The sequence below is a fragment of the Lepus europaeus genome, chromosome 4 (assembly GCF_033115175.1).
Source record: "Lepus europaeus isolate LE1 chromosome 4, mLepTim1.pri, whole genome shotgun sequence".
NCBI lineage: Eukaryota > Metazoa > Chordata > Mammalia > Lagomorpha > Leporidae > Lepus > Lepus europaeus.
The window spans coordinates 130,502,073-130,529,795 of record NC_084830.1 but is presented as its reverse complement, the minus strand read 5'-3'; the positions used below and the strand labels follow the sequence as shown (position 1 = coordinate 130,529,795).

Sequence of the window (27,723 nt, the reverse complement as noted above, 5' to 3'; positions counted from 1 at the left end):
TATCATAGATCTTAGCAACCTCAGCATAAGGTTTTTTTTTTTTTTTTCTTTCTTTCTTTCCTTATTAAGTCAAGAGCTTTGGCCTTTCGCTTAAACGGAGCACTTCTTTATAGCGTCTCTTTGGCATATGTGAAATGCCAGCATCTCTACTCTGGCACTCCGGGGCTCTTGTTAAGTACAATAAGCGCTGTAGCAGTGGATCAGATCGTGACAACAACTGGGTCTGCGAAGGGAGTGGCCGGCAGCACTGCCTGCTGTGTGGACACTCTGTCCCGTGTGGGGTGGGTCACCTGAGTCCCACCTGGCACTGAGCTGGACAGCACGAATTTTTGGCACACCACTCAGAAATGTGTATGATTTAAAATGTATGAATTGCCTCCTTCTGGGGTTTTCCATTTAATGTTTTCAGAGTGTGGTTGGCTGCAGGGGACTGAGCCGCGGATAACCGGGACTGCTGCCATCACGTGTTTTTTTGTGCGTATGACTGTGTGTGTAGTGACATCCTCTCCCGCCCCCCAGTGGTGAGCTCTGAGAGGACCCTGGCTCTGGTGGCTCCTGTGCCTGGCACAGAGTGACCTGCTGTTCAGTATTTCGGGCTGTGGAATCCATGTGGATTGGGGAGAGAAGCGTTGGGTGCAGAACAGCAGTGATGGGGGCACTGCCTTGGAGGCAGAGACCTGCTGGGCCCCGTGCTGCCCGGCCCGAGAGCACAGGCGGCTGCTTGCGAGGACCTGGCCCTGGTGCTGCCCGTGCAGGCGGGATTCTCGCAGAATGCCAATTAAGACGTTTGACCCAAATTTGGATAAAAGCCTTTTTCCTGTGTTGAGTTGAGCTAATAATACACATTTATTCATAATTTATGAGGCCTAGTAAGTGGGAACAATTAAGGAAAAGGCCTGGGCAAAACCTACTTCTTGTAAGTGTCACACACGGCTTCTTTGTGTTGCCCGAGACAGCTCCCACCCCTGGCTGCTGCAAAATGTGGCTGTTTCCCTCCCTACTGTTGCTCCGTTATCTCTACTTGGTGCTGTTAGCCAATGGCCGTTGAGACCTTACTGGGCCAGGCTATCTATCGTGCTGCCTCTTAAATTCCTATTTATTTATTTGTTTATTCAAAAATTTATTTATTTGCTTGATGGGCAGAGGAACATAGAAAGAGGGAGAGGGAGAGAGAGAGAAATATCTTCCATCTGCTGGTTCACTCCCCAACTGGCCACAACAGCCAGGGTTGGGTCTCCAACATGGGTGGCAGGGGACTCAAGTACTCGAGCCATCTTCCGCTGCCTTGCAGGGAGCTGGAGCAGAAGTAGAGCAGCGGGACTCGAACCAGCGTTCAAATACAGGATGCTGGCATTGCAGGTGGTGGCTTCACCCACTGTGCCACAGCAGTGCCTTTTTCGATCTCAAAGCACACGAGGTCTGCGTTGTTGTCCCCTTTTACAGGAGGGGCAGCTGGGGATGGGGGTCTGGACTCAGCTGCCCTGTGGTGTTTGGTTTCTGGCGCTGCCTCCGCCCCCAGGCTGTTTCTGAGTGTGCAGGGCACCCTTCTGTCCGTGAGTCTTAGATTTGGGAGACCAGAGCGAGAAAAGCCAGCACTTGACTCGGTAGGTCCGGGATGAAGCCTGAACATTCCCAGTCTTTCTGACGTAACACATGACCACTGATTTTGGTAATGCTGTTCCCAACCTGGGCCCCCAGCCCTTCCCCACCCACCACTGACAGGTGGGCTTGTGACCTTCTAGAGCTTTTCCTGTGTGTTTGCACAGATGCAGGGGCTTCAAAAAGTTCAGGGAATGTTTGCATTCTCTTTTAATTCCGGTTCCTGTCTAGGGAGAGAGGTGGGGTTTGATTTTTGTCTCTTTACACCTGTGGGATTATCTACCACACGCCGATATCCTTCAGCTTGGTTGTTATTAATTTGTTAATTATTTATTTATTATCTGAAATGGGGGGGGCGGATCTTCCATCGCTTGTTCATTCCACAAGAGCCTGCGATAGCTGGGGCTGAGTCAGACCAAAGCCAGGAGCTTTGTGATCACTCATGTGATTGGCAGCAACCCAAGTATCTAAGCTTTCACCTGCCGCCTCCCAGGATGCACATTAGCTGGAACTGGAACTCAGAGGCAGAGCTGGGACTTGAACCCCCTTTGTTACAGGATGTGGTCATCCCAAGCAGTGTCTTCATCCAGGCCCATGCTCACCGCTACATTTTAGGTTTTTATTTAATGTGCCTTGGAGAACACGCAGGCCTGTCCCATTCTTTCAACAACACTAGTGCTTCATGGTGCAAGTGTATTAGGGTGTTTTTTGTTTGTTTGTTTGTTTTTTTTTTTTTTTAAGATTTATTTATCTGAAAGGCAGTCACAGAGAGATGGAAGGAGAGACAAAGATGTCTCCCATCCACTGGCTCACTCTCCAAACAGCTGCAACAGCCAGGGCTGAGCTAGGCTGAAGCCAGGAGCCAGGAGCTTCTTCTGGGTCTCCCACATGGGAGCAGGGGCCCAAATACTTGGGCCACCCTCCGCTGCTTTCCCAGGCACATTAGAAGGAGCTGGATTGGAAGTGGAGCAGCTCGGACTTGAACTGGCACCCATATGGGATGCCAGCATCATAAGTGGTGGCTTTACCCATGGCACCAAAATATGAGCCAAGGGTGTGTTTTTTTTTTTTTTTTTAAGATTTATTTATTTATTTGAAAGGCAGACTTACAGAGAGAGAGAGAAGGAGAGACACAGAGAGAGATCTTCTGTTCACTGGTTCACTCCCCAAATGGCCACAGTGACAGGGGTTGGGCCAGGCTGAAGCCAGGAGCCAGGAGTTTCTTCGGGGTCTCCCACATGGCTGCAGGGGCCCACGCACTAGGACCATCTTCCACTACTTTCCCATTGCACATAAACAGGGAACTGGATTGTAAGTGGAGCAGTAGGGACTCGAACTGGCACCCATATGGGATTGCCAGCGCTGCAGGATATGGCTTAAGTGCCTGCATCATAGTGCTGGCCCCATGGGTTTGTTTTTTTAACTCTTGTCTGCTAATAGGTGGCTTTCCAGGTTTTAGACCTCACAAGTACTCCTGTAAAACCTCTGGGAGCATGGATGAGTGTTTCTGTAGAAACTAGTAATCACTCAGTAATGTCCGCCATTGTTCTTGCTGTCTTTCTTTCATTATTCATGCAGAGGGATTGCTAGCGGTAAGAAATCCCGCACAGGTGGGGGCTCCAGTGTGTCGTGTGGGCAGGGCCTCAAGGGCTCTGTAGGAATGCAGGGAGCAGCAGAGGCATTGCCCTGCCAGGGCCTGGCGCAGCTCCTGGTGTGTCCCGCAGTCGCGAGGGGCAGGGCAGCCTGTGGCATTTCCTGACTGTGGACAGGGGTCTGGGTGGGCAGCCTGGTGCGCTGTAGGGGCCCTGCTGCGCTCTGACCCTGCTCCTTCCTTCCTGTCTCCTCAGGCCGGCGGATCCGGGGAGGAGCAGCTCTGCGCCGACTTTCCTGAGCTTGACCTCTCCCAGCTAGACGCCAGCGACTTTGAGTCCGCCACCTGCTTTGGGGAGCTGCAGTGGTGCCCAGAGAGCTGCGAGCCCGAGCCCAGCCAGTACAGCCCTGACGACTCGGAGCTCTTCCAGGTATACTCCCCTGGCCTCGCCACCTGCTACCCCACATGCTCCTCTTCTGCTCTCGCTCATTGCTAAGAAGGCCCCTCACCCGCCCCCGGGCCTTGGGACCCTGCTGCAGTGCCCGGTCTGCACCTGCTCGGGGACAGCACCCGCCCCTCCCCAGGCCTGTGTCGCTGCCTCTGGAAATGGAGAGCTGGCCTGAGCCACTGTCTGTGCCCCCCAGGCAGAACCCAGCCCCAGGCCCTCTGTTCCCTGCATTGTCTCCAGGATCCTTTAGCTTCCCATTTGACAGATAAGGAGACTGAACCTTGGAGGGCTGAGTCCTGCGGCTAGGGCAGTTTACCTACTCAGTCACTAGACTGGGCTCAGACCCAGCCCGCCTGCCTCCTGTGCCCGGGCTTTCTAGCCACAAAGGCAGCCTAATGAGAATGACTCAGGCTGGGCAAGGAGCGGCAGCAGGACCAGCCCCGTTTGTCTGTGTAACCCGTGTGCTTCTCTACACAAGCGCCAGTCGTAAAGACGCTTATCTCGGCTTTTCAGTTGGAGCCTAGGGGTTCTTTCACAAGAGGCAGTGCCAGGAGCCGCTGTGCCTTTGCCTCCCTCCATCTTTGTGCTGGGCGCCCAGCCTCGGGGCCGCGTGCTGCCTGACGTGTCCCTTGTGGAGGCTCTGAGGAGGAATAATAGGATGTGTGCATTTGCTTCCGCATGAAGCAAGCTCTGCCCGCGTTCGCAGGTGTGCGTGTGGGTGTGTGGCATGCAGGGTGACAGAGGAGACGAAATTGGCCACGTCGAAGCCGGGGGATGGGTGCTTTCGGATCCCTCTTTCTATTCTTGAAGTTTTCTTCCCCATGGAGATCGGGGGCAGAAGCTGTGCCTTTCTGGCAACACAACAATGACAGCGCCCCATGCACCAGGCGCCATGCTGGGGTGCCGCGGGTCCTGCCGCGTGGTGCTCCCCATGGATTTTATTGCTTCCTGGAAACGCTCATCGATCCCAGGGTTCTTTGTGGACTTCAGTCTAGAGACAGATTAGTAAAACCTGAATGGCCACTGTGGCTGACGAGCACTTGGAAGGCAGTGAAGCTGGGAACAGCAAGGGCTCCGCGGGCTGGGTGGTTGGGAGAGGCCCCTGCAGGAGGACTCGTGTCCGCTGAAGGCTACGGAGCGGCAGCCACGTGAACCTCCAAGCGGGGCTAAGGACGCAGGGGGTGCGGAGCCGAGAGCGGGACAGGCTGGCGGTGTGGGAGGAACGGAAGGGTGGAAGGGAAGGAGCAAAGAGGAAGGTGCTGGGAGCTAAGGTCAGAGGTGGGCAGGACCATGCAGAGCCTCGTGGGCACCGCAGGGAGTTGGCGCTCTTCCCTAGGGTGTTCTCAGCTGGAAGAGGAGTAGTCTTGAGGGGAGTGAGGCTCAGAGCAGTTAAGTGACTTGTCCGAGATCACAGAGCTGCAGGAGTCAGGGCGCAGACTCTAAGCCGGGAACATGGGCCTGCCGCTGCTCACCGAGCCCCCTTGCCGCCATCCCACCTAGGAGTTGGCAGGTCTGGCCCCCTGGAGGCCCCCATTTTCTTTTCTTTTCTTTCTTTTTTTTTTTTTTTGACAGGCAGAGTGGACAGTGAGAGAGAGAGACAGAGAGAAAGGTCTTCCTTTGCCGTTGGTTCACCCTCCAATGGCCGCCGCGGTAGGCATGCTGTGGCCAGCGCACCGCGCTGATCCGATGGCAGGAGCCAGGTGTTTCTCCTGGTCTCCCATGGGGTGCAGGGCCGAAGCACTTGGGCCATCCTCCACTGCACTCCCTGGCCACAGCAGAGAGCTGGCCTGGAAGAGGGGCAACCGGGACAGGATCGGTGCCCCGACCGGGACTAGAACCCGGTGTGCCGGTGCCGCAAGGCGGAGGATTAGCCTAGTGAGCCGCGGCGCCAGCCGAGACCCCCATTTTCTTAACTGCACAATGGGTGCCATACCTTTGCCATGTTGCTCCCTCCCTCCCCCTCCGACTCCAAGAAAATGCTTTCAGTGTGCAGAGAGTAGTTTGATGCCACCTGCAGACCGACTCTCACCTGGACTGCACAGGTCCCCCACCCGCTCAGGGACTGACCATGCCCCCAGGAACCTCTGCTCCCCCCAGCTCCTAGCATTGTATGAGTCTTGTGTGGCCCACAGGCCCCCAGCCCTGGCTGAGATCTGCCCACCCACCCCTCACCCCTTCCCAGCCTGCATACCCGACCAACTCTCCACTCTGTCACTACTCAGGATGAGGCCCTGTCCCTGTCTCCACTTGCTATGTTCTGAGACCATGCATAGTGCCTGGCGCTGTCAGATGAGAGTCCCTTATGATCCTGAGTTCTTGGTTCTGCCCTTCCTGGGTGGTCGGTCAGTTGCTTCTTCTCGTGTGTGTGTCCTTCAGACCCCAAGCTCTTCGAGAACAAAATCATCTTATGCATCTCGGGTGCCCACACAGTGTAAGTGCCCATTCGCAGACGTGACCCACTGAGAGCAAGCTGTGATCCAGGGCCCTGGGTTCTAATCCTACTGCTGCTGCTGGCTTGGGCGATTGCCTCCTGGGGCCAGCGGCAGTCCTGGAGCCTGCTGCCTGTGTCCGGGCGGGGTTCAAATAGTACCAGGGCACCCTCACCTGGGAAGGCTGGGAGAGTGGGAACAAGCCACAGTTAGCAAGTTGACAGCTTCTGGGGGACAGGGACATTGCCTTCCATGTCAGTAGATTTTTTTCTGGAGGAAGCAGGTGTTTGGGTGTTCTGCGCTGTGACCCACGTGGGCAAGTAGCTCCCTTTGGCTGGGGCTCAGTTCCCCCATGTGAGGAACAAGGCAGGAACACAGACAGGATTGGAGGATTTCATCGGCTGGGGGTGGAGGAGAGAGTCACTGGGTCCGTTTATTGATTGCATTTACTCGAAAGGCACATGCGTGTAGGCATGCGCACACACACACATACATCTATATAGAAAGAGAAATCTGCCACCCACTGGTTCACTCCCCAAATGCCGGCAAGAGGTCCAGTCTCTATTTTCTATTTATTTAAATTTATCTGTTTATTTTTATTTGGAAGGCAGAGATACAGAGAGAGAGAGGGAGAGAGAAGCAAAGTGGTTCCTTTTAGGTGCAGATGAAAGCACTGATCTACTCCGAGAAAACTGGGGGCCCGGATTCCCTGGGTCCCCAGGGCTCTGTGGGCTCTGGAGGTCCTTCCGACCCCGAGGGTGAAAATTCTGTGGCTGGCTCTTCAGGGTGCTCAGAGCAAAGCATTTCCCCAGATTTCCTGAAGGCTGGAGAATCTCCCAGGAAGGCTGGGGGCGGGGCTGGGTCTATTAATATCCCTTCCGCGGCTGATTAACCCTCCATTAATTTGCACTCAGCTTCCACGCGGAGCAGGGAGAGCTGAGCTAATGGGTCCAGAGAAGAGGAGAGGGCAGCTGGCTCGCTGGGACGTGTCGGGTGCGGGACGGGAATTCCCATCGCGCAGCCCAGACTGGGGTGCAGTGGGGGGCCTTCTGTGAGTCCCTCTTGGCTTCACCTGTCCCGATGGGTGCTTCTTGAGGTTTCCGCCACAGTGTACGCATGTCGGCCCCATGCCTGGCACTCAGGAAGCCCGATCGGTCAGTGTTGGCCTCCAGGGCCCAAGGCCCTCACCTGTGACCCTGCCCCTTCACTCTCTGTGACTTTGACTTTGCCCCACCCCCCCTCCCGAAAGAATGACAGGTTTCCCCACGAGCTTCCGCAGTGATTGATGGGTGCTGGTTGCCTGGACCCCAGCAAGACAGAGGCTGGTGCAGGAGAAGCTGCCCAGGGAGTGAGCCCCGAGCTGTGCTTGAAGTCACTGATCAGACGGCCCGGAGCCAGGGTCGGAGTTCCCGTTCCACGCAAGGCTGCTGACGTCATGCCTGGATGCCGTCCCGCCAGAATCTGGTCTTTCTGACACTGAGCTCGGCCTGCTGCCATTGTTCATTGTTTCATTCATTCCTTCCTTCGGCTGCGTCCGCTCTGCCTGCTCATCACTGCTTCCAGATTTGGCCTTCATGCTGGCCCTGGCAGGAAAACTGGCCTGAGGGCGAGTCCTCCCGGTTCACAGGGAAAGAGGAGGGATTTAGGGGAGAGAAGTGACTTGCCTTGGGCCAGCCACTGCTGGCAGAGCCCTGCGGGGTCATGCCCCTAGTCATGCCCCAGGTCAAGGAGGCTCAGGTTCCAGGGTCTGAACACTTTGTTTGGGAGCATAGAGCGGGCAACCCGGCTGAGGGTCAAGAGGGAGACTTGGGGGACAGCCAAGGGAGCCCCATTGCCTTCTATTTTTATTTTTTTATTTGACAGGTAGAGTTCTAGACAGTGAGAGATAGACAGAAAGGTCTTCCTTCCGTTGGTTTACCCCTAAATGGCCGCTATGGCTGTCACTGCACCTATCCTAAGCCAGAAACCAGGCACCTCCTCCTGGTCTCCCATGCGGGTGCAGGAACCCAAGCACTTGGGCCATCCTCCACTGCTTTCCTGGGCCACGGTAGAGAGCTGGACTGGAAGAGGAGCAACCAGGATAGAACTGGCGCCCCAACCGGGACTAGAACCCAGGGTGCTGGCTCCGCAGGCGGAGGATTAGCCAAGTGAGCCATGGCGCCGGCTGTTGCCTTCTAAAGCCAGAGCCTATGGCCCTGATCTGCCCAGGAGCCTGCATCCCTGGAGCCTGGGTCAGGTTTCACCAAAGACTTCTATTAGCCTTTCTTGTATTCTTAGCTCTGTTCTAAAAATGGCAGTCACGCTTGGCCCCACCCCCTACCCTCCCCGAGTTACTCCACTGCTGCTCCAGCTGCAAGGCCTGGAACAGATTGAGTGCAGCCCGAAGGCCGTCACGTGCAGTGCATTGTGGGTGAACTTCCTGAAGAAAGGATATGCAGCCCGACCTGGGGTGGGGAAGTGCACGGAGCGAAGCATCATGTGACGGCCAGGCCGCCAATGCCAGTGCAGCCCCAGGAAGCACGGTTCCCTCGTGAGACGCTCAGGCCCTTGTCTGCCAGCAACTCCAGGCCGCTGGGCCTGGGGGCCGGGAGTCGGCACTCCACACCGGAGCAGCAGCCGTGAGTCACCGTGCACGGGCCACGCCAGGGGACCCTCGACCCACTGCTGAACCTCCAGGAGCCTCACGGGCGCTAGAACAGGGCTCCCCTTGCCAGGGTTAGCGAGGCAGGCAACTCACAGCCTTTCTGTTCCTCTACTGGCCACGCTGGGTGCCCCCAGCCTTTCTAGGCACCTTGTAATCCTCCCCAGGGCCAACTGTCCAGCATGGCTTCCTTCTGTTTCCTCCGCAGCCCCTCACACCCTGGAATGGTCTTGGTTGTTCAGTGCTGAACCCTGCACTGTGGGGGCCCGGGGGAGGGGGGCTCATGGGGCCTCATGAGCACGTGGTGTCTCCAGTGGCCGTGGGGCGGGGCAAGGAAGGGGAGCCCATCGGCGCTCGTCGTGACGGTCGGGAGTGCTTATTTTGTATTGGGCGCTAGAAGGGAATTCAGGATGTTCCTGGAGGGGCCAGCGCTGTGGCATACTGGGTAAAGCCGCTGCCTGAGATGCCGGCATACCATATGGGCGCCGGTTCTAGTCCCGCTGCTCTACTTCCAATCCAGCTCCCTGCTAATGTGCCTGGGAAGAGCAGTGGAATATGGCCCAAGTGCTTGGACCCCTGCTATCCATGTGATAGAGCCAAGTGCTGGGAGCCCCTGCACCCATGTGAGACCTGGATGAAACACCTGGCTCCTCTGCATAGCTCTGCCTTGGAAATAAATAAAAGGGGCCAGTGCAGTGGTGTAGCGGGTAAAGCCACCGCCTGCAGTGCCGGCATCCCATATGGGCACTGGTTCAAGTTCCGGCTGCTCCACTTCTGATCCAGCTCTCTGCTATGGCCTGGGAAAGCAGTGGTAGATGGCCCAAGTCCTTGGGCCCCTGCACCTGCATGGAAGACCTGGGAGAAGCTCCTGGCTCCTGGCTTCGGCTCTGGCTGTAGCTGCCAACTGGGGAGTGAACCAATGGATGGAAGACCTCTCTTTCTCTCTGCCTCTCCTCTCTGCGTAACTTTGATTTTCAAATAAATAAATCTTTCAAAAAAAGAAATAAATAAAAATAAATCTAACATAAAGAAGATTTATTTATTTGAAAGGCAAAGTTGCAGAGAGAGGGAGAGACAGAAGAGAGATCTTCCATACACTGGTTCACTCCCCAAAAGTCTGCAATGGCCAGGGCTGGACCAGGCTGAAGCCAGGAGCCAGGACCTTCACCCAGGTCTTTCATGTGGGTGCAGGGACCCAAGCACTAGGGCCATCCTCTGCTGCTTTCCCAGGCACATTAGCAGAGAGCTGGATCAGAAGGGGAGCAGCCTCAAACTGGCACTCATATGGGACGCTGGTTTTGCTGGATGCTGCTAACCCTACCGCACCACAAAGCTGCCCCATAAGCTTATCTTCTAATTCCCATTTTCCATGGAGTTTTTCAAGTCCCCTCAGCATCCCAGCTCTGTTGACTTACTTGGTCATCGACAAGAACCTCCCAGAATCGCATCTGTCTGTTACCACAGGTGACAGAGGACAAAACTCACTTGTCCAATCGCCTGGAGTTGCTAAGTGTGGGAGCTGGGATTGAGCCCCAGCTCTGAGCCCTTGCTGGCGACCAACACGCTTCCTCCCTCTCTTGTGAGTGAGAGCGGAGAGCGAGCCCTGGGACCCGATGAGGAGATGGCAGCTGGGGTGGTCCTGTGTGCAGCCCAGCCCTGGTGCTTCCGGTCTTCACCGTGCCTGGGCCTCCGGGTCTGGGGTGCTGGGGCCTGCCATGGGAGACCAGCCTTGGTCCTTGGTGGAGCAGGCGAGTGTCGCCCGGCTGGACAGGCCTCTGCGCCTGGTCGCATGCTGATGAGCAGCGGGGCCAAGGCTGGGGCTCCGTGGACAGGCTTTTCCATGACAACCTGCTGTCTGCTCGTAAACTTCTGTGGCTCTTGGAGCCGATAGTGTGTTACTTGGGCGTCTGCTCTCCCAGGAGTACTGAGTAGCTCTGACGGGGGAGGGTTTGGCTGGAGTGGGGTGGTGGTGGTGGTGGTGGTGGTGGTGCCACAGGCCGTGTAGGTGGTGATGAACCCTCCCCACCCCTCCTGCCTCCTCCCTCCAGATCGACAGTGAGAATGAGGCTCTCCTGGCAGCGCTCACCAAGACCCTGGAAGACATCCCCGAAGATGACGTGGACGTGGGTCTGGACGCCTTCCCAGCTCTGGACAGCGGAGACGCACTGTCCTGCACCTCATCTTCCCCTGTGCCCTCCTCTGCACCCCCCAGCCCCACCCTGGAGAGCCCCCCTGCCGCAGCTCCTGCGATGGATGAACGCTCGCTGGTGAGAACCCACGTGTGGCGGCAGTGACGGGGGCGGCCTGGGGCATGCAGGAGTGGCAGGTGCTGTGCCTGCTGCTGCCGCCCCTCAGGGGTCCCCCGGCCTTCACGGCAGCGAGGTTCCCAGCACAGAACCTAGCCTGCAGGTGGGAGGACCCCGGCCTCATCTTTCCTACCTGGACAGTGGGACCGCCTGCACTCCCCGCATGCCTCAGGCTCTGTGGGGTTGCCAGGGTTGACCTCAGCTGGGTGTTAAGTCCTTGAAATGGCATGCAAGCAATTCCCCGAGGATTACATACACAAGGCAAAATGCGTGGCAGGGTGGACAGTTACAAGAAAAATCTTCTCGGGCCTCTCTCTGTTGCTTTTTCTTCCCCCGAGGTAACCATGGTTACTGGTTTGTTGTTTGACTTTCCTCTTCTGCTTTTTTTTTTTTTTTTTTTTACTACAAAAGGGCACCTGCATCGTGCACAGCTCCGTACCTTCCTTCTCTTAGCTGTGTGACTTAGAAACGCTTGCAGCTCTGTTCCATCCTTTTTGTTGGCTGTGTTGTGCTCTGGGGTGAGCCTGTGTTGTCACACAGGCCTTTGCCTGTGGCAGTGGCTGAGTCCTAGAGATGGAGTTCCTGGGGCTACGGATACGTGATCACGTGGTGCAGTCAGCTACTTGCAGAATGTCCTCCAGGGGGCTGGCCCTGTGGACATTCCCATGCTGCCGGTGTGAGCATATGTGGAATGTGGAGTTGTGTGCGCATGGAATAGCAGCTTGCTCGGTAGATGATGCCAGCTTTTATCAGATTCCCAGAGGGCTCTGGACCTCACATATTCCTGAAAGCGGTTGCCTTGGGCTGAGACTAAGGGTGCCCAAAGCCAAAATGTCACAGGTGATATCCTGCCTCGCTTGGCCTCCCTGTGCCCCTCACTGCAAAATGGAGCCTGGGAAGTCATGGAGAGTAGGAGCTGGAAAGGCCCGTGGTGACCATCAACCCCAGCACCAGGGAAGCTGAGGCCGGGGGTGGGGGCGGGGGGCGGGGGGGAGGCTCTCGTGTGGCTGCAGCGGGTCGGTGTTCCAGAAAGACCAGAACCCAGTCCTGGTTTGTCTTCTTTTCCACTGCCTTCAGGGGCCCCTAAGCAGTGTGAAACATTGAGTAAGCACCTACTGTGTGCTAGGCACAGACTATGTTCCGTCCCCTGTGGTGGCCCCTGCTTTTGCAGGGTGGGGAGGGGAGAGTCCTGCTTCCTTTTGCCCTGGAGTCAGACAGCCTGGGTTTGAATCTCAGCCCTGCCAGTGCTTCTGTGTCCCTTCCCTCAAACTGTACCCCACCCCCCATGCCTCAGCCTCACGAGCCATAACGGGGCTGAAGAATGTGCCTGTCGGTTAGCAGGATTGCACTAGAACACTGCCTGGCACGTAGAGGTGCTCACTGATGGCCAACTAAGTAACAGTCCTGGCACCAGCCTCAGCGACAGACGCAACGGCAAGAATTCCCAGTGCCATTTCCACACACGGAGCCTCTGGACAGGGCCCAGAGCTTGGAGAGACGAAGAGCGACCCCTGCTGGCCTGAGGGCGTTTCCCACTCCTGCCTTCATTGCACACATGTGTGCTAGGGACACAGGAAGCAGACCCACTGTCTAGACTCCCTGCGTCCGCACAGAGCTCTGGTAGGGCCCTGAGAAGTCAGCCAGACACCAGGTCTTGCCCTGATCCCGGAGGGTCCACCCGAGGACCTCTGTGTATCTGTGCCGTCAGCAGCTCCTGTCATATTCTTAGAGTTAGGATAAGACTCAGGGCCAGTGGTTCAGTCCACCTGCCCTTCATGATATAGTGGAGAGACTAAGGCCCGGTCGGGGCGCCAGATTCTGTCCCGGTTGCTCCTCTTCCAGTCCAGCTCTCTGCTGTGGCCTAGGAAGGCAGTGGAGGATGGCCCAAGTCCTTGGGCTCTGCACCCGCATGGGAGACCAGGGGAAGCACTGGTCTCCGCTGGCTTCCGCAGCGGCCATTGGAGGGTGAACCAATGGTAAAGGAAGATCTTTCTCTTTGTCTCTCTCTCACTGTCCACTCTGCCTGTCAAAAAAAAAAAAAAAGATTTATTTTATTTATTTGAAAGACAGAGTTACAGAGAGAGAGGTAGAGACAGAGAGAGAGGTCTTCCATCCACTGGTTCACTTCCCAGGTGGCCACAATGGCTGGAGCTGTGCCGATCCAAAGCCAGGAGCCAGGAGCTTCTTCCAGGTCTCCCATGTGGGTGCAGGGGCCCAAGCACTTGGGCCATCTTCTACTGCTTTCCCAGGCCATGACAGAGAGCTGGATGGAAAGAGGAGCAGCCAGGACTAGAACCGGCACCCATATAGGATGCCGGCACTTCAGGCCAGGGCGTTAACCCACTGCACCACAGTGCCGGCCCCAAAATCACCTTCTTCTCAGCCTGGCCGTGATAGGATCCTTGGTAGAACTTCTGGTATATTTGACTTCCTGCCCTCTGAGCCTGGGCACGCTGCTGTCGGGGTGCAGAAGCAGAGAGATCCAACAATTCTTATTGAAAAAAAATAGATACGGGCCAGCATTGTGACACAACAGATTAAGCCACCGTTTGCAATGCTGGAATCCTGTATTGGAGCGCTGGTTCAAGTCTAGGCTGCTCCACTTCCAATCCTGGCGAGGTAGCAGAAAATGATCCAAGTACTGTAAAAATCCTTTTAAAAATTTCAGTCTAGGAGCTGGCACTGTGACAGCAGATAGAGCCACTGCCTATGACACCGGCATCCCATAGGGCACCAGTTTGAGTCTTGGTTGCTCCACTTCCAATTCAGCTCCCTGCTAATGCGCCTGGGAAAGGATGGCCCAAGTGCTTAGGCCCTATACCCATGTGGGAGACCCAGATGAAGCTCCTGGCTTCAGCCTGGTCCTGCCCTGGGCATGCAGCCATTTGGGAGTAAACCAACAGATGGAAGATCTCCCTATGTTTCTTCTCCTTTCTCTGTAACTCTTGCAAATAAATAAATTAAAAAAAAATTCAGGCAAGGTTAAGGTTCGTGATCTTTCTCTTGTCTAAAAACAACTGGGTGAATCCAAGGTGATACACAGGTACTTCCAAAAAGTTTGTGGGAAATGGAATTCAAAGATGAGTTTATTTAGCTGCAAAAATGTTAAAATGCATGAATCATTTTTCACATTACATGTTTTCCATGAGCTTTCTGAAGACCTCTCATCTGCATGGATTTCAGGGTTTTTTTTAGTTTATTTATTTATTTGAAGAGCTGAGAAAGAGAGAGAGAGAGAGATCTTTCATCTGTTCATTCATTCCCCAAGTAGCCCCAACAGCCAGTGCTATGCCAGGTAGAAGCTAGGAGCCAGGAACTGCATCTGGTTCCCCACATGGGTGCAGGGGCCAAGACACTTGGCCCATCCTCCACTGTCTTCCCAAGCACATTAGCAGGGAGCTGGATAGGAAATGGAGCAGCTGGGACTCGAACCAGCTGCCCTGATATGGGGTGGCAGTGTCATTAAGCGAGGAGCCTGTCAGCTCTGGGTATTTTTTTTTTAAAGGTTTATTTATTTGAAAAGCAGAGTTACACAGAGAGAGGGAGAGAGAGAGAGAGGTCTTCCATCTGCTGGTTCATTCCCCAGATGGCCGGAGCTGAGCAGATATGATGCCGGGAGCCAGGAGCCTCTTCCAGGTCTCCCACACAGGTGCAGGGGCCCAAGCACTTGGGCCATCTTCTACTGCTTTCCCAGGCCACAGCAGATAGCTGGATCAGAAGTAGAGCGGCCATGACTCAAACCCACGCCTATATGGGATGCTGGCACTATAGGTGGCAGGTTTTCCTTCTAGGCCACAGTGCCGGCCCCCAGCTCTGGATTTAAAAAATAAACTCATCTTCTGGCTCCTTTTTCCACGAGTGTCTTGGGGTGCCCTCATGTATGCACGTGTGTTCAGGTGTGATCAAGCCTATCTCCTGACAGGTGCACAGGTCAGGCGCTCGTGGGGGCCGCCTCTGGCCGGGAGGGAGACTAGCTTGTCATCGTCCTCCTGCAGTATGTGGTGTGTAGTTGTTTTCCTTTTACCATTTACAAGCATTGCTTGTTTCAGAAGTTGATTGTTTCAAAAAAGATCACATGAATAAGCAAAAAGAACAAAGGAAAGGCAGCTGGAATCCCACAGCAGAGAACTGTTTTGGCGCGGACTCTTGCAGCTGGAGTCCTGTGTGTGTGTGTGTGTGTGTATACACACACGTGTGCGTGTGTGCCGTGCCGCAAGTGGGTGTCTACCGCAGGCATAGGCATGGTGGCAGGGGAGCAGGCAGGCGTTATCTGGGACCTGTTTGGGTTTCTCAGAGCCACAGCTGGTCACTTTGGTTACCAACTCTGATGAGGTTTTACACGTTACTGGGGTGTGTGTGTGTGTGTGTGTGTGTGATAGCCAGTCTACTTTTCTGTACTTAACGTATTGGTGGCATCAGTCTAGGTCATCAGATGTCCGAGGCCAGGGTGTGGTCAGTCTCTGGGGGACTAGGGACGGGCAGTGTTGTCCCCGTGTCTCAGCCCCATCTCCTGTCCCCTCTGCTTCTCCCTTAGCTGCAGAAGCTTCTCCTCGCCACATCCTACCCAGCGCCAAGCTCTGACAGCCAGAAGGAAGGCAGTGCCTGGCGCCATCCAGGCCTCAGGTCCAAAAGTCTGCGGCGTGGCGTCAAGGTAACTCTGTACGCGTCCCCACGTCGGCCCTTGGAGACGCACGGCCTTCCAGCGTGGGAGTGGGGTTTCTTCACACGGCCCTGGGGGGAGATGGTAGCACAGGTTAGAGCAGGGCTGAGGAGCATAGGGCCAGTCCTCTGGGCATCTGTTCTAAGGCGGAGCCGCAGGAGAGCCAGTGTCGGGCTCTCTTTTCTGGGTGACCATTGAGCTCTTATCGTGGAACCCTAGGACCCGAGCAAGTCCCTTGTCGTCCTTGGGCCCCATCTTCCAGGCCTGACAAGAGGCGATGTCTGTGGATTCTTGCGCTCAAAGGCTGCCCCGGACTCTCTCCCTCAGCATCAGGTCACTGTCAGATTGTGGCTCCACGAAGGACCCTCTCAGCCCTTGCTCAGCCCCTGGGGGGTGGGCCCCTGTCCAGGTGCTCCCTCCCTGTTGGCCTGGGCCCAGGTTCTGAAGCAGAGGCCCACCTTCCTGGCTTCCATTTGTCCCAAGGGGTGGCAGCCAAGCCCCTCTCAAGGGAGCTGCACCTGACAGCCACACTACACCCCCCCCCCCCCCCCCCGCCGAAATAGGACCCAGTGGGAGGAAGCCCCTGTGTGCACAGGTGAAGCAGAGACTTGAGAGAGTGGTGGCTGACTGCACAGGGCCCGAATGCCCAGCCAAGGATCCCCCTTCATTGTGCGGGCACTGAGAAGCTACTAAGTTTTTTCTAAACAGCTTTGTCAAGGTGCTATTTTCATATCATAAACTGCCGCCTATTTTATTTTATTGAGATTGATTTTTATTTGGAAGGCAGAGGTACAGAGAGAGGGTGCAACAGTGAGAGCGTCTATCCACTTGTTCACTCCGCAGATGGCCACGATGCCTGAGTCTGAGCCAGGCTGAAGCCAACAGCCCGGAACTGTATCCTGTGAGATGCCACTGTGGCAGGCGCCACCTTAACCCACTTTTCACAACACTAGCCTCAATGCCACCTGTTTTAAAAGTACTATTCTATGGGGCTGACACTGGTGTAGCAGGTAAAGCTGCTGCCTGCAAGGCAGGCATCCCATAGGGGCTCCAGCTCGAGTCCTGGCTTCTCTGCTTTCCGTCCAGCTCCCTGCTAATGCACCTGGGAAAGAAGAGAAGATGGCCCAAGTGCTTTGACCCCTGTACCCATGTGGGCGACTCACATGAAGCTCCTGGCTCCTGGCTTCAGTCTGGCCCAGCTGTGGCCATTGCAACCATCTGGGGAATGAACCAGCAGATGAAGGATCTCTCTTTGCCTCTCTGTACTTCTGCCTTTCAAATAAATAAATATTTTTTTAAAAAAGTACAATTCTCTGATTTTTAGCAAATTTACAGGGTTGTGTATCCATGACACCACCCAGTTGTAGAATGGACCCATCATCCCAGAAGGATCCTGATGGCCCCATTTGACAGTTAATCCTCCACACACCCAGCCATGGGCAGCCAGGGGCAGGGCAGGGCAGCAGGGAGTCAGAGCAGGGAGTGGCTCCAGAAGGGGCTGCGAGGGCCATAGCCCACGGGCCAGAGACCTATGGGGAGGCTGGGCACCCCTTCATTCCTCCCTGACTGAGCTGGGCCTGTGCCAGGCTGTGTGCTGTGAGCTGGGAACAAAGAGGGAGAAGACGGAGTATTCCCCCGACAGAGGTGAGCCCGGGGATGGGCCGCCCTCCTCACCCTGGCCTCTTTCCCGCTCTAGATGGACAGCTCTCACGACAGGAAAGGCCTTGGGCTGCAGCCTCAGAGCCGGAGCTGTACGGAACTGCATAAACACCTCACCTCTGGACCCTCCTGCCCCCGGGCCGCGGCCCGCTCCGTGGAGAGGGGCCTGCAGCCATCAGCCCCCTCGAGTCCCCGGCTCCCTGACAAGGAGGACGAGGAGCCAGGGGAGGACTGCCTGAGCCCCCAGCCCGCTGCAGCCTCTCCCTGGGACTCCCCAGTGCCGGGCCAGGCGGGCTGTGGCACCCAGCTTCCCCAGGAGGATGCCCAGGCGATGGTGCAGCTCATTCGCTACATGCACACCTACTGCCTCCCGCAGAAGAAGCAGCCCCCACAGGCCCCAGAGCCAGCCCCCCAGCCCTGCAGCAGCCCTGCCAAGCAGGTCAGACCCCAGTCCGGCTCCCGGCACCCCTCCAAAGCCTCCTGGGCCGAGTTCTCCATCCTGAGGGAGCTTCTGGCCCAGGATGTCCTCTGTGACGTCAGCAAACCCTACCGCCTGGCCACGCCCGTCTACGCCTCCCTCACGCCCCAGCCCAGACCTGCACCCCCCAGAGACGAAAAGGCGCCCCCTGGTGGCCCATCCCCCGTGGAGGAGGTGAGGATCGCGGCTTCACCCAAGAGCTCGGGGCCCAGACCCAGCCTGCGGCCCCTGCGGCTCGACGTAAAGGAGGAGCTCAGCTGGCCTGGCGGGCTGCATCGGCCGCGGGAGGACGACGACGAGGACGACGACGAGGAGGAGGAAGAGAAAGAGGAAGATGAGGAGGAGGAAGATGAGGAGGAGGAGGAGTGGGGCAGGAAGAGGCTGGGCCGAGGGGTGCCGTGGACCAAGCTGGGGAGGAAGCAGGAGAGCTCCGTGTGCCCCGTGCGCCGCTCCCGGAGACTGAACCCCGAGCTGGGCCCCTGGCTGGCATTCACGGACGAGACGCTGGTCCCCGCCGAGCCGCCAGGCCCCCTGCCCTCCCTCTGCCCGGCCTCCGAGGCCTATACCATGGAGGGGGACAGCCCCACGGATGAGGACAGTGGCCGAGAGCATGTGCGAGGACCCCAGATCTCTGCCCTGGAGAGTCCCTGCGAGAGCGGGTGCGGGGACACCGATGAGGACCCCGGCTGCCCGCGGCTCCCCTCCGGAGGTAGTCAGGATGGGCAGGTTGGGAGGAGGGGACGGGGACGGCTGGTAGCAAGCCCCGCGGGAGCCCTGTGCCCACATCTCCCGCCCCCTCTCTGGCTTTCAACTTCTCTTTCTGTACAAGGGGTGGATCTGCGGGGGAGCACCGTACAGCTCCAAGCTTGTCATCATGCCAGGGAGAAGGCGCTGCTCCATGAGCCAAGAGCAAGAGGCCTGCCCTCGTGGGGCTACTGGGGAGGTGGGGGGAGACACATACTTCCTGGGGGCAAGGTGTGCACCTGCAGTCACCTCCACGGTCAAGGTGTCTTGTAAACTAGTAGTGGTGGTAATGAGGATAATGGGAGGTGCAGAGCAGTCCCCCTGCCGCCAGGCAGTGGCCTAAGGCGTCCCACATTATTTGCAAGGATGCCTCTCAAGGGCCTCCTGCCTTAGGCTGCAGACACCGAGGGGCAGAGTTCTGTGCGGGACTCCGCCCAGAGCCCTGGGCTGCGGGATTTGGGAACTCTCTGCCGTGGTGCTACTCCATGTGGCCAGAAGGGGTCGCCCTCGGATCCCTGTGCTCTTTCTCCTGGAGAGCCCTTCCACCTGCTGACGTCCTGGTTGCGGGGAAGGTGGCTTTGCGTGCCTGCTCTCCCCTAAAGATGGCAGAAGCCTGAGGGCAGCTTGGCCGAGTGAGGGTGCTTGGCGCCAGTGGAAGTTTGGGGTCTTTCTAGATAGAAATTTTATTTGTCTTTTTTTTTTTGGTCTTCTTTTCAGAATCTCCCAGGTGCCTCACGCTGGCCTTGTCACAAAGGTAGATTTCTTAACAATGTTTTGTATAGTCGGCAGTCTGTGAGGTTTTGCCATGTTGGGTGTTTGTGTTGTGGGTGCTGTGGTTGGGGAGGTTTATCAGCCCCAGCCCTGATCACCATCTGGGGCCCTCAGGAGCTGGGTTTTAGGAACAGAGTCCTGCAGGCCCAGGGGAAGGAGGGAGAGGCAAGGCTGGGGTCACTGCAGAAGCTGTTCCTCTGGGGAAAGAGCACTTTCTTCCATGGGCAAAAGCTGAGCAGGCTGTGTGACTTTGGGTGAATCCCTTGCCCCCTCTGGGCCTGGGCCTCGGTTCCTGTCTGTAAAGGAAGGAGGCCATGAGCCTCGCCTTCTCTATCTTCTGTCCACACAAACCTTGTCCGTGTGTCTTGAGAGCTGTGCAGCCAGAATGGGAGAGTCTCCACTGCAGATTCTCCCAGGCCCTGTTCCCACGGGCACCAGAGCCAGGGTCCACCTGGTGTCCCCGTGCCTGCCTTAGGTGCCCGGGGGGGTGGGAGCTGCTGCTGCTCACTGGCCTCTTTCCTCTCTGTCCTCCTGCCCCCACCAGCGACCCTCCCTTTGGCAAGAAGAGCTTTGAGCAGACCTTGACAGTGGAGCTCTGTGGCACGGCAGGTAAGCCGGGTGGCTCGGCTGCTGGGTGCCTTTCAGGGAGCTGGCAAACCCCTCATGCAGCGAGGGGGTGCGCACCGAGCCCTCCCAACCTCCAGCCCATAGGCTGTGACAGGTGCTGAGATGCACAATAAGGACATTCGTTATTGGAGGGGGGTGGGGAGTCAGCGCTGAGCTCCCTAGAAGTGGCACGTGAGAAAATATTCTCCCTGGAGCAGCCCGTGGCCTTGGGGCGACAGAGCCTCACTCCCTGCTGAGCACCGTCTCACCTGCGCCTGGTTTGAAGCATTGGCAAAAGCCCTGAGACGCAGACAGGGGCTGGGCTGGGCTGGGCTGGGCAGGGGTGTGGCCTGGGCAGACTTTGCAGGGTATCCCAAGCGGGGCCTTTTGTGCTGGATAAATGGATCCAGGCAAGCCACAGAAGGGCAATGGTGTACTGGCTGGGAGGGCTCAGAGGGGTAAGGGGGCGGGGTCCATTGGAGACGCTGAACCCGGTCTCACTGCGCAAGTCAGAGGTTCACCCTGCGGGTGTTAGGAGCCCCAGAGAGGAAGAGATGGGCATTTCATTGAGTTCTTTTTGGTGCATAGGGAGAGTAGAGGCCAAGATCAAGGGTAGAATCGCAATAGGGCATGGCCCTGGTCAAGTCTAGGTGGACAGTTTTACCTCTGCTACCTGCTTTGCTCTGTGGTGTTTGGGAGACAGGACTGGGGAGACTTGCTGAACACTTGCCTGTGGAGCCGGAAGAGACAGCTTGGTGACTTGGAGGCTCCAGCTGCCATCAGCAGCCCACAGAGCAGCCACCAGGTGCATTCCATCCCATGCCAACCACAGAGAGTTGGAGGGTTCCTGGGGTGCGTCTAGGCTCGGCCAGCAGCAGGGCGGCCAGTTGGTGACACCCACGATCTGTCAAGCTCGGGGAGTAGGGGCACATAGCCACCTCTGTGCCTTCCAAATGGGGCTCCTTGTGGCCCTGGGGCCAGAGATGCATCTTGCCTCACAGATGTCTCGTCTTGCAGGGCTCACCCCACCCACCACGCCTCCATACAAGCCCATGGAGGAGGACCCCTTCAAGCCCAACCCCAAGCACAGCCTGGACAAAGACGCAGCTCTCAGCCCCCCATCCCCTGAGGGTCTCCAGCTTGGGGCCGCCCCAGGGGCTGCCCACAAACTGCCAAAGAAGCCCCCAGAGCGGAGCGAGCTCCTCTCCCACCTGCGGCACGCCGCGGCCCCGCCGACCTCCCAGGCTGGTCAGAAGCGCCCCTTCTCCTGTTCCTTCGGAGACCACGACTACTGCCAGGTGCTCAGGCCGGAGGGTGCCCTGCAGAGGAAGGTGCTGAGGTCCTGGGAGCCTTCCGGGGTTCGCCCTGAGGACTGGCCCCAGCCGGGGACCCTGTGTGCCGAGACGCAGGTCCCCGGCAGGGAGGAGGACAGAAGCTGTGCTGCTGGCGGCCCACCCAAGGACAGCGTGCTGCTCAGAGACCATGAGATCCGTGCCAGCCTCACCAAGCACTTTGGGCTGTTGGAGACCGCCTTGGAGGACGAGGACCTGGCCTCGTGCAAGAGCCCCGAGTATGACACCGTCTTTGAGGACAGCAGCAGCAGCAGTGGTGAGAGCAGCTTCCTCTTGGAGGAGGAAGAGGAGGACAGGGAGGAGGAGGAAGAGGAAGAGGACTCAGGGGTCAGTCCCCCTCGCTCTGACCACTGCCCCTACCAGAGCCCACCCAGCAAGGCCAGCCGGCAGCTCTGCTCCCGTAGCCGCTCCAGCTCTGGCTCCTCTTCCTGTCGCTCCTGGTCACCAGCCACCCGAAGGAACTTCAGGTAAGCAGGTGGCCTCCAGAGGGCGGGAACGTCACAGCAGAGCCCGACGTCTGCAGGGCAGGGCAGCCTGGGGGAGGGCAGTGCCACCCCCGGCCCCGTGCCTCCAGTGTGGGGCACAGCTGCAGGGTCCCCAGGAGGGCTATGAAGGCTCTGCAGGGCACCTGGCTGTAGGGCTGGAGCCCGGTGCGTGTGCAGTGTGCGTTTCTAGCAAGTGCCCAGGTGATGATGTCGTTACCTGAGGACCATACCCTGAGACCGAACCTCAGGTCGTATGGAGGCAAATTCACCTTGAGGTCTGCACGGCTACCCCGGAGGCTCTTCCTTATTTCAAAAAATCGGCTGAAAGCAAAGGCTCCTCTCCCCATTAAAAGTTGTGGACATCTAACCGGGCATTCAGTTTTCTGGGGTGGACTCTCCTGGAAACCAGCGTTCAGAAGCCCCAAATCATCTGTTGGCACCACGAGTTCCCAGCAGTTTCTGTAACGGGCCCGGGACTGTTAGTCTCGGCCGTGCTCTGCCTGGCCTCCTGGAGCCTCAGTTTCTGACTCTCGCTCCTTTCCCCCGGGGTTAGTGCCCACCTTACAGCCCTTCCGGGTCCCAGGTCCCGGGTCCAGCGTTCGCCTTGCTCTGCTGTGAGCTACGCCTCTCAGTCTCCACATCAGGCAGTTGCCCTGTGAGGTGTGCTCACAGCCCCGCCAGGGTTCTCCTCGCCTCCTAGGGCGCCCCCATGGCCAGCGCTGGGTCTTCACTGGCTGCCTCCTGCCTTGCCCGGCGAGGGGCTTGGAGCAGGGCTGTGTTCCTGGGCTTGCCTGGGAAGGGTGGCGAGCCACGCTAGAACCCCCCACTGATTTTCTCTTACACCTGTGGGCCAGGTCCATCACTGCCTCGTCCGGGGCAGTGGAGAAGGTTGGTGGGTAAGTCAGTTGCTGCATAGTTGCTTGGCAAAGCTCAGTAGGTGGAGAGCTGGCCAAGCTAGAATCCAGCCTTCCCCCGATCTCTGTGTCTTCACCTGCCTTCCACTCCAAGCATCCGTGAACAGGAAGTTTTTTGAACTGGTTTGTCAAGATAAACCTTTGGGGTGGGCATTTGGTGAAGACGCCCGCATCCCATATAGTTCCAATCCAACTTCCTACCAGTGTGCACCCCGGGAGGCCGGGGTGATGGTCCAGATATGTGGATCCTTGCACCCATGTGGGAGACCCACGTTGTGGTCCGGAGTCCTGCTTCAGCCTGGCTGGCCATTGCAGGGCATTTGGGAAATGAACCAGCACTTGGCTGCTGCCTTTGTCTTCCTTTCAAGTAAAATAAATGGAAAAGAAATTTAAAAATAGTACGAGCCCTGAACCCCACTTCCACGCTGTCAACTTTTCACGTGGGGAAGGCCAACCAACGTGATGACATGGATAATACAGTGCTATTACATAGCTTTTCGCATTGGCGACTGATAGCCTTCCCTTATCCTATTTGAGCTTCACAGGTGCCCTTGGAGGGCACAGCTGGCTTCTTGTCCCCATTGTACAGATGAGGAAGCTGAGGCTCAGAGAGGTAGGGAAATAAGGCAAGCATTCCCTGAGCAGTCGGGCTGAGCGTTGAATCCTCACCCGTGGCCAAGGAGGTGATCATGATTGGGTGTCTCTGTTTGCCAGAGCAGGAGCTGAAGTCACCCGCATCTGCACACGGGCTGCAGGCTGTGTTCTTATCTCTGTGTTTCCTGGGGAGCACACATGTCCATGGGCAAGGAGGCCAGCGTGTGGCCCTCGGCCGCCTGCCCGGGCTGTGTGGCATGGTTGACCTGATGACCGGCCCAGAGGCTGTGATAGGCAGGGGCTCTTCCTTGGCAGAGGCAGGCATCAGCCAAGAGCCATGGTTCTAGAACCAGAAGCTTCCAGCTCTGGCTCCTCCACATTTAGCTTTATACAGATCCCAGATCTGAGCCTCAGATTTTCTGTGTGGAAAATGGGGCAACGCCGACCTCATGGGGCTTTTTCATGAGATCAGTTAAGGTAATGGAATGCAAGGGCTTTCCTACCCAGGCAGGGCTCCGAAGGGTAGGGCTCTCAGGGGCAGCCCTGTGCGTGCCAGGAGCGAGTCCCAGCAGCCAGCAGAAAGGCTGGGCCCACGTGTTCAGAGCCCCGCACAGCCTGGCTGTCGGTGCTGCAGGGAGGGAGTTGGCCCCCTTCTGCCCCACGCGTGAGGCCTGCGGAAGTCATCACCGCCCCCGCCCGCCTTGTGTCCCCCCTGATGGTGAACGTCTTTCTTTGCTTGTTCCCTGCCAGATGTGATGGCAGAGGGCCGTGTTCGGAAGGAACGCCAAGCGTCCGGCACGCCAGGAAGCGGCGGGAGAAGGCCATCGTAAGTGACCTGGGGCCCTGAACCCTGGGGAGAGGGGAATGGGAGCGAGAAAGGGCCTCGTGACCCCCAAGCCATTTGAGGCTGGCAGGGGGTGCACCTTAGTGTCAGCTCCTGCCTGGGACGCAAAAGACAGGTGCATTCGTCTCCTTTGAGAAGCACTGGGGCCACCAGAGCACATCAGAGGGTGGCTCCGGCACAGTCCATTGAGGGCTGGCCCTGAAGCCAGGGCCACTCGCCCATTTGACCCTCGGTGGTCCCCCTCCCCTAGCAAGGGCGGCCCCCCTGGTACCCAGCCCTTCGGCATCCTCTCGCCACGGCCAGCTGGTGTAGTTGCTCAGGGGGGCACTGCGGACCGGGACGAGGACGCCAGAGGTGCCCGTGGCCCAGGCAACCTGGCCATGACAGGTCCCCCTTGGCCCCTCGTGAGCAGGGTGAAGGCCGCGTGGTGTACGTTCGCAATCTCTCCAGCGACATGAGCTCCCGGGAGCTGAAGAGGCGCTTTGAGGTGTTTGGCGAGATCGTGGAGTGCCAGGTGCTGACGAGAAGTAAGAGGTGAGTGGAATGCAGCCGTCGCCTGGGAGGGGTGCTGGGAGGACCCCCCACTCCCCACTCCAGCCAGAGCTCATGGAGAGTGCCCGAGATCTGTGGAGCACGTTTGGACACAGTCCACGGCTGGGCAGGAGAAGCCCCGGGGATGGTGCAGCAGGTGCGCGCTGGCGGTTTCCATGCGTTCTCTTCTGGAAACAGGCCCGCATTCCTGCGATGTACATGTTCACGCTCCTCCTCTTTCTGCTGCTCTCCTGTGTCAGGAGCTCTGACAAGTTCGCTGAGCCGCTGCTTCCTGGCAGAGCCAGCACTGGAGCCAGCACAGGGCAGCGAGGGCCTCTGGTGGCCTCAAGCACACCTGCGCGGAGCCAGGCCACTTGTCCCGTCCCTGCCTTCTTCCCCTGCACCAGGGAGCCCCGGGCCTTCTGTTCCACCAGGCATCCCACTCCCCTCCTCACTGGAGGAGCAGTGCTCCTGGGGGCTCCGCGTGTGAGTGCCCAAATGGGATGTCAGATAATGTCGATTTTGAAACACTTCTAACTTTTTGCCCTATTCCTGTAAACTAAGTTATTGGGATTTTCAAATTCTAATTTAATAATAATAAAAAGCTTCAGCAGGTAATAGTTTCTTATGCAAGAATCGGTATGCATTTCTTACCTATTAGGATGGTTGGTATCCAAAAAAATGTAAAATAAACGCTGGTAAGGATGTGGAGAAATTGGGGATGTAAAATGAAGCAGCTGATGTGGACAAGAGCGCAGCCTTTCTGAAAATTACATAGAAGCTGCCGTATAGTGCAGTGATTCCACTTAGGGTCTGTATAGCCAAAAGAGTTGAAATTGAACCTCGGAACGTTCATGGCCACATCGTTCCCGGTAACCAGTGTGGTGGAGACAGCCCGCTGTCCATTGACAGATGAGTAGATAAACAATGCGGTGTTTGCACACAGTGGGATAGTACGCAGCCAAACAGAGAAAGGAAGTATCTAGCTCTTGCTGCCACGGGGAAGAACCGTGAGGACATTATGCCAAGTGAAGTAAGCCCATTACATGAGACTGTATGGTTCTGCTCAAGCCGAGGTCATGGGGAATGGAAGTGCTGTGGTGGCCACCAGGTGCTGGGGGAGGAAGGAAAGAGAGTCTTTGTCTAGTGGTGTTGGGCTTCAGTCTCGCGAGATGAGAAAGTTCTCGAGATCTGTTTCAAACCATTGTGAGTAGGCTTCGTACTCCTCAGTGGTCCACTGTTAAATTTCATAGTTTTTACCACAATTTTCACAAAAAGACTCAATGCCTGTGTAGACCTAGTGTTCAGAATATCAGAATGAAAAGAACATGCAAAAAACACAATTCAGCTCTAAAGAGAAATGTCAATTTGTTTTTATTTATTTGGAAGGCAGAGTGACAGAGAGAGAGCAAGACAGAGGGAGAGAGCTTCTGTCTGCTGGTTTACTCCCCACATGGCCGTCACAGGCAGGGCTGGGCCAGGCCGAAGCCAGGAGCCTGGAACTCCATCTGGATCTCCCATGTAGGTGGCAGGGGCCCAAGTCCTTGGACCATCTTTTGCTGCTTTCTCAGGTGCATAAGCAGGGAGCTGGATTGGGAGTAGAGCAGCTGGGATTCAGATTGGCACTCTGATAGGGGATGCCGCATTGCAAGCAGTGATGTGACCACTGTAGCACACTGCCAGTCCCAATTCATTATGCGAGATCTTCCAGAAGGAACCTTATACACACTACCAGTTGCAGGCAGCTGAAGAGGCAGGAGAGTTTCAACTTTGCTGGGTTCAGCGGGGTGTCGGGAATGGGATGCCCTTGAATGTTTATTAGGCGCCTACAGAGCTGCAGGGAACGGCCCTTTGTCTCTGCCCTTTGGATTCTTCCTCTTGTTCGTGAAGCAGAAATGTCAGAGTGGACCTGAACTTAGGGCCCTCTTGCTCTGGAAGCCTTTCCAGGACGACTTTCCTCCTGTTTGCAGAGTGGCTGCTCCAGTGCTAAGCTTACCTCCCACCAACCTAGAGACCCCGGGGCAAGCAGGCGTCGCCCTCACAGTTCCAGCAAAGGTCTGGGCTGAGTTCTCTGGGGGTTGGTTTTGAGTGACAGCTCACCCTTAAACCAACCACTGTATTCAGGGAGAGCCACCTTCCTGGGACATCCCCCGGCCCCCTGATCCTGGTTGGCTAACCGATGCTTTTGTCTGAGGAAGGGGGCTGGAAGCCAAGCAGGCAGGAGGAAGGTGATGTTAGTGAATACCGGCCATGGTGGACGCAGTGTAGGCCACAGCGGCAGCCGTGGAGGTGGCGCCTGGGGCCAGGTTTGCAGGGTGCAGGGTCATGTGACGGTGGGAACGGGCGGTCGGCAGGGCAAGTGCACAGAAAAGAGTTGTGGGAGCCTGTTCGGAGCGTCAGCTTTAACGTCCTAGAAGGCCTGGGTCTGAATTCAGGCTCGACCATGGGTGGAGGTAATGACAGTAGCCACCTCCCAGGGTCATCTAAGACGGTTAATGCCACTGCAGCGGTCAACCTGGGGGCCACGTGACGTGGGCGTGGAGTCAGCGTGGCTCTCTGCTCCTTGAGTGGTGCTGGGCGGTCGGGCAGCGCCCTGGGAACGCTCTCCCTTGCCTTCTCCCCTAGAGGCGAGAAGTGCGGCTACGTCACCTTCCGGTGTTCCGAGCACGCGGCCCTGTCTCTGAGGAGCGGCGCGGGGCTGCAGCGCCACGAGCCCTCCTTCCAGCTCAGTTACGGAGGGCTGCAGCACTTCCGCTGGCCCAGGTACACCGACTATGGTAAGTGCCCGAGGTCCGGCTCCAGCTGGCGAGACCCAAGGCCCCTCCGGGACGCGCTTCCCCTCCCCGGGCCCCCAGCTGCCCCAGCAGCCTCTTGGCCTGGGGGCTCCCATCTTCCTTTTCTTCCAGCCTTTGGTCCATTTTGTCCTGTCCTGTAGCCCAGCTTCCCGAGGCCTGAGGGGAGAGGGCCAGCCCTGTGTTCACAGCCGGTTGGCAGAGCCATGGCTGCTGTCTCTGACCTAGCGGGGCCACCTGCTACCCTGCCCTCTTGAGGGGTGTTCCTTGGTGACCCCT

General features: G+C 57.2%; 1 protein-coding gene across 1 annotated transcript in view; it reads left to right on the top strand.

Moving 5' to 3' along the window:
* PPARGC1B (PPARG coactivator 1 beta) overlaps window positions 1-27,723 on the top strand; it is a 113,779-nt gene that overhangs the window by 78,529 nt on the left and 7,527 nt on the right. The window contains exons 2-11 of the mRNA XM_062188861.1: window positions 3,447-3,620; window positions 10,757-10,975; window positions 15,549-15,665; window positions 17,371-18,520; window positions 19,273-19,309; window positions 19,871-19,935; window positions 20,950-21,751; window positions 24,028-24,103; window positions 24,534-24,655; window positions 27,278-27,429. Of these exons, the coding sequence (XP_062044845.1) occupies window positions 3,447-3,620; window positions 10,757-10,975; window positions 15,549-15,665; window positions 17,371-18,520; window positions 19,273-19,309; window positions 19,871-19,935; window positions 20,950-21,751; window positions 24,028-24,103; window positions 24,534-24,655; window positions 27,278-27,429 (2,914 nt within the window). The remainder of the gene's footprint in view (window positions 1-3,446; window positions 3,621-10,756; window positions 10,976-15,548; window positions 15,666-17,370; window positions 18,521-19,272; window positions 19,310-19,870; window positions 19,936-20,949; window positions 21,752-24,027; window positions 24,104-24,533; window positions 24,656-27,277; window positions 27,430-27,723) is intronic.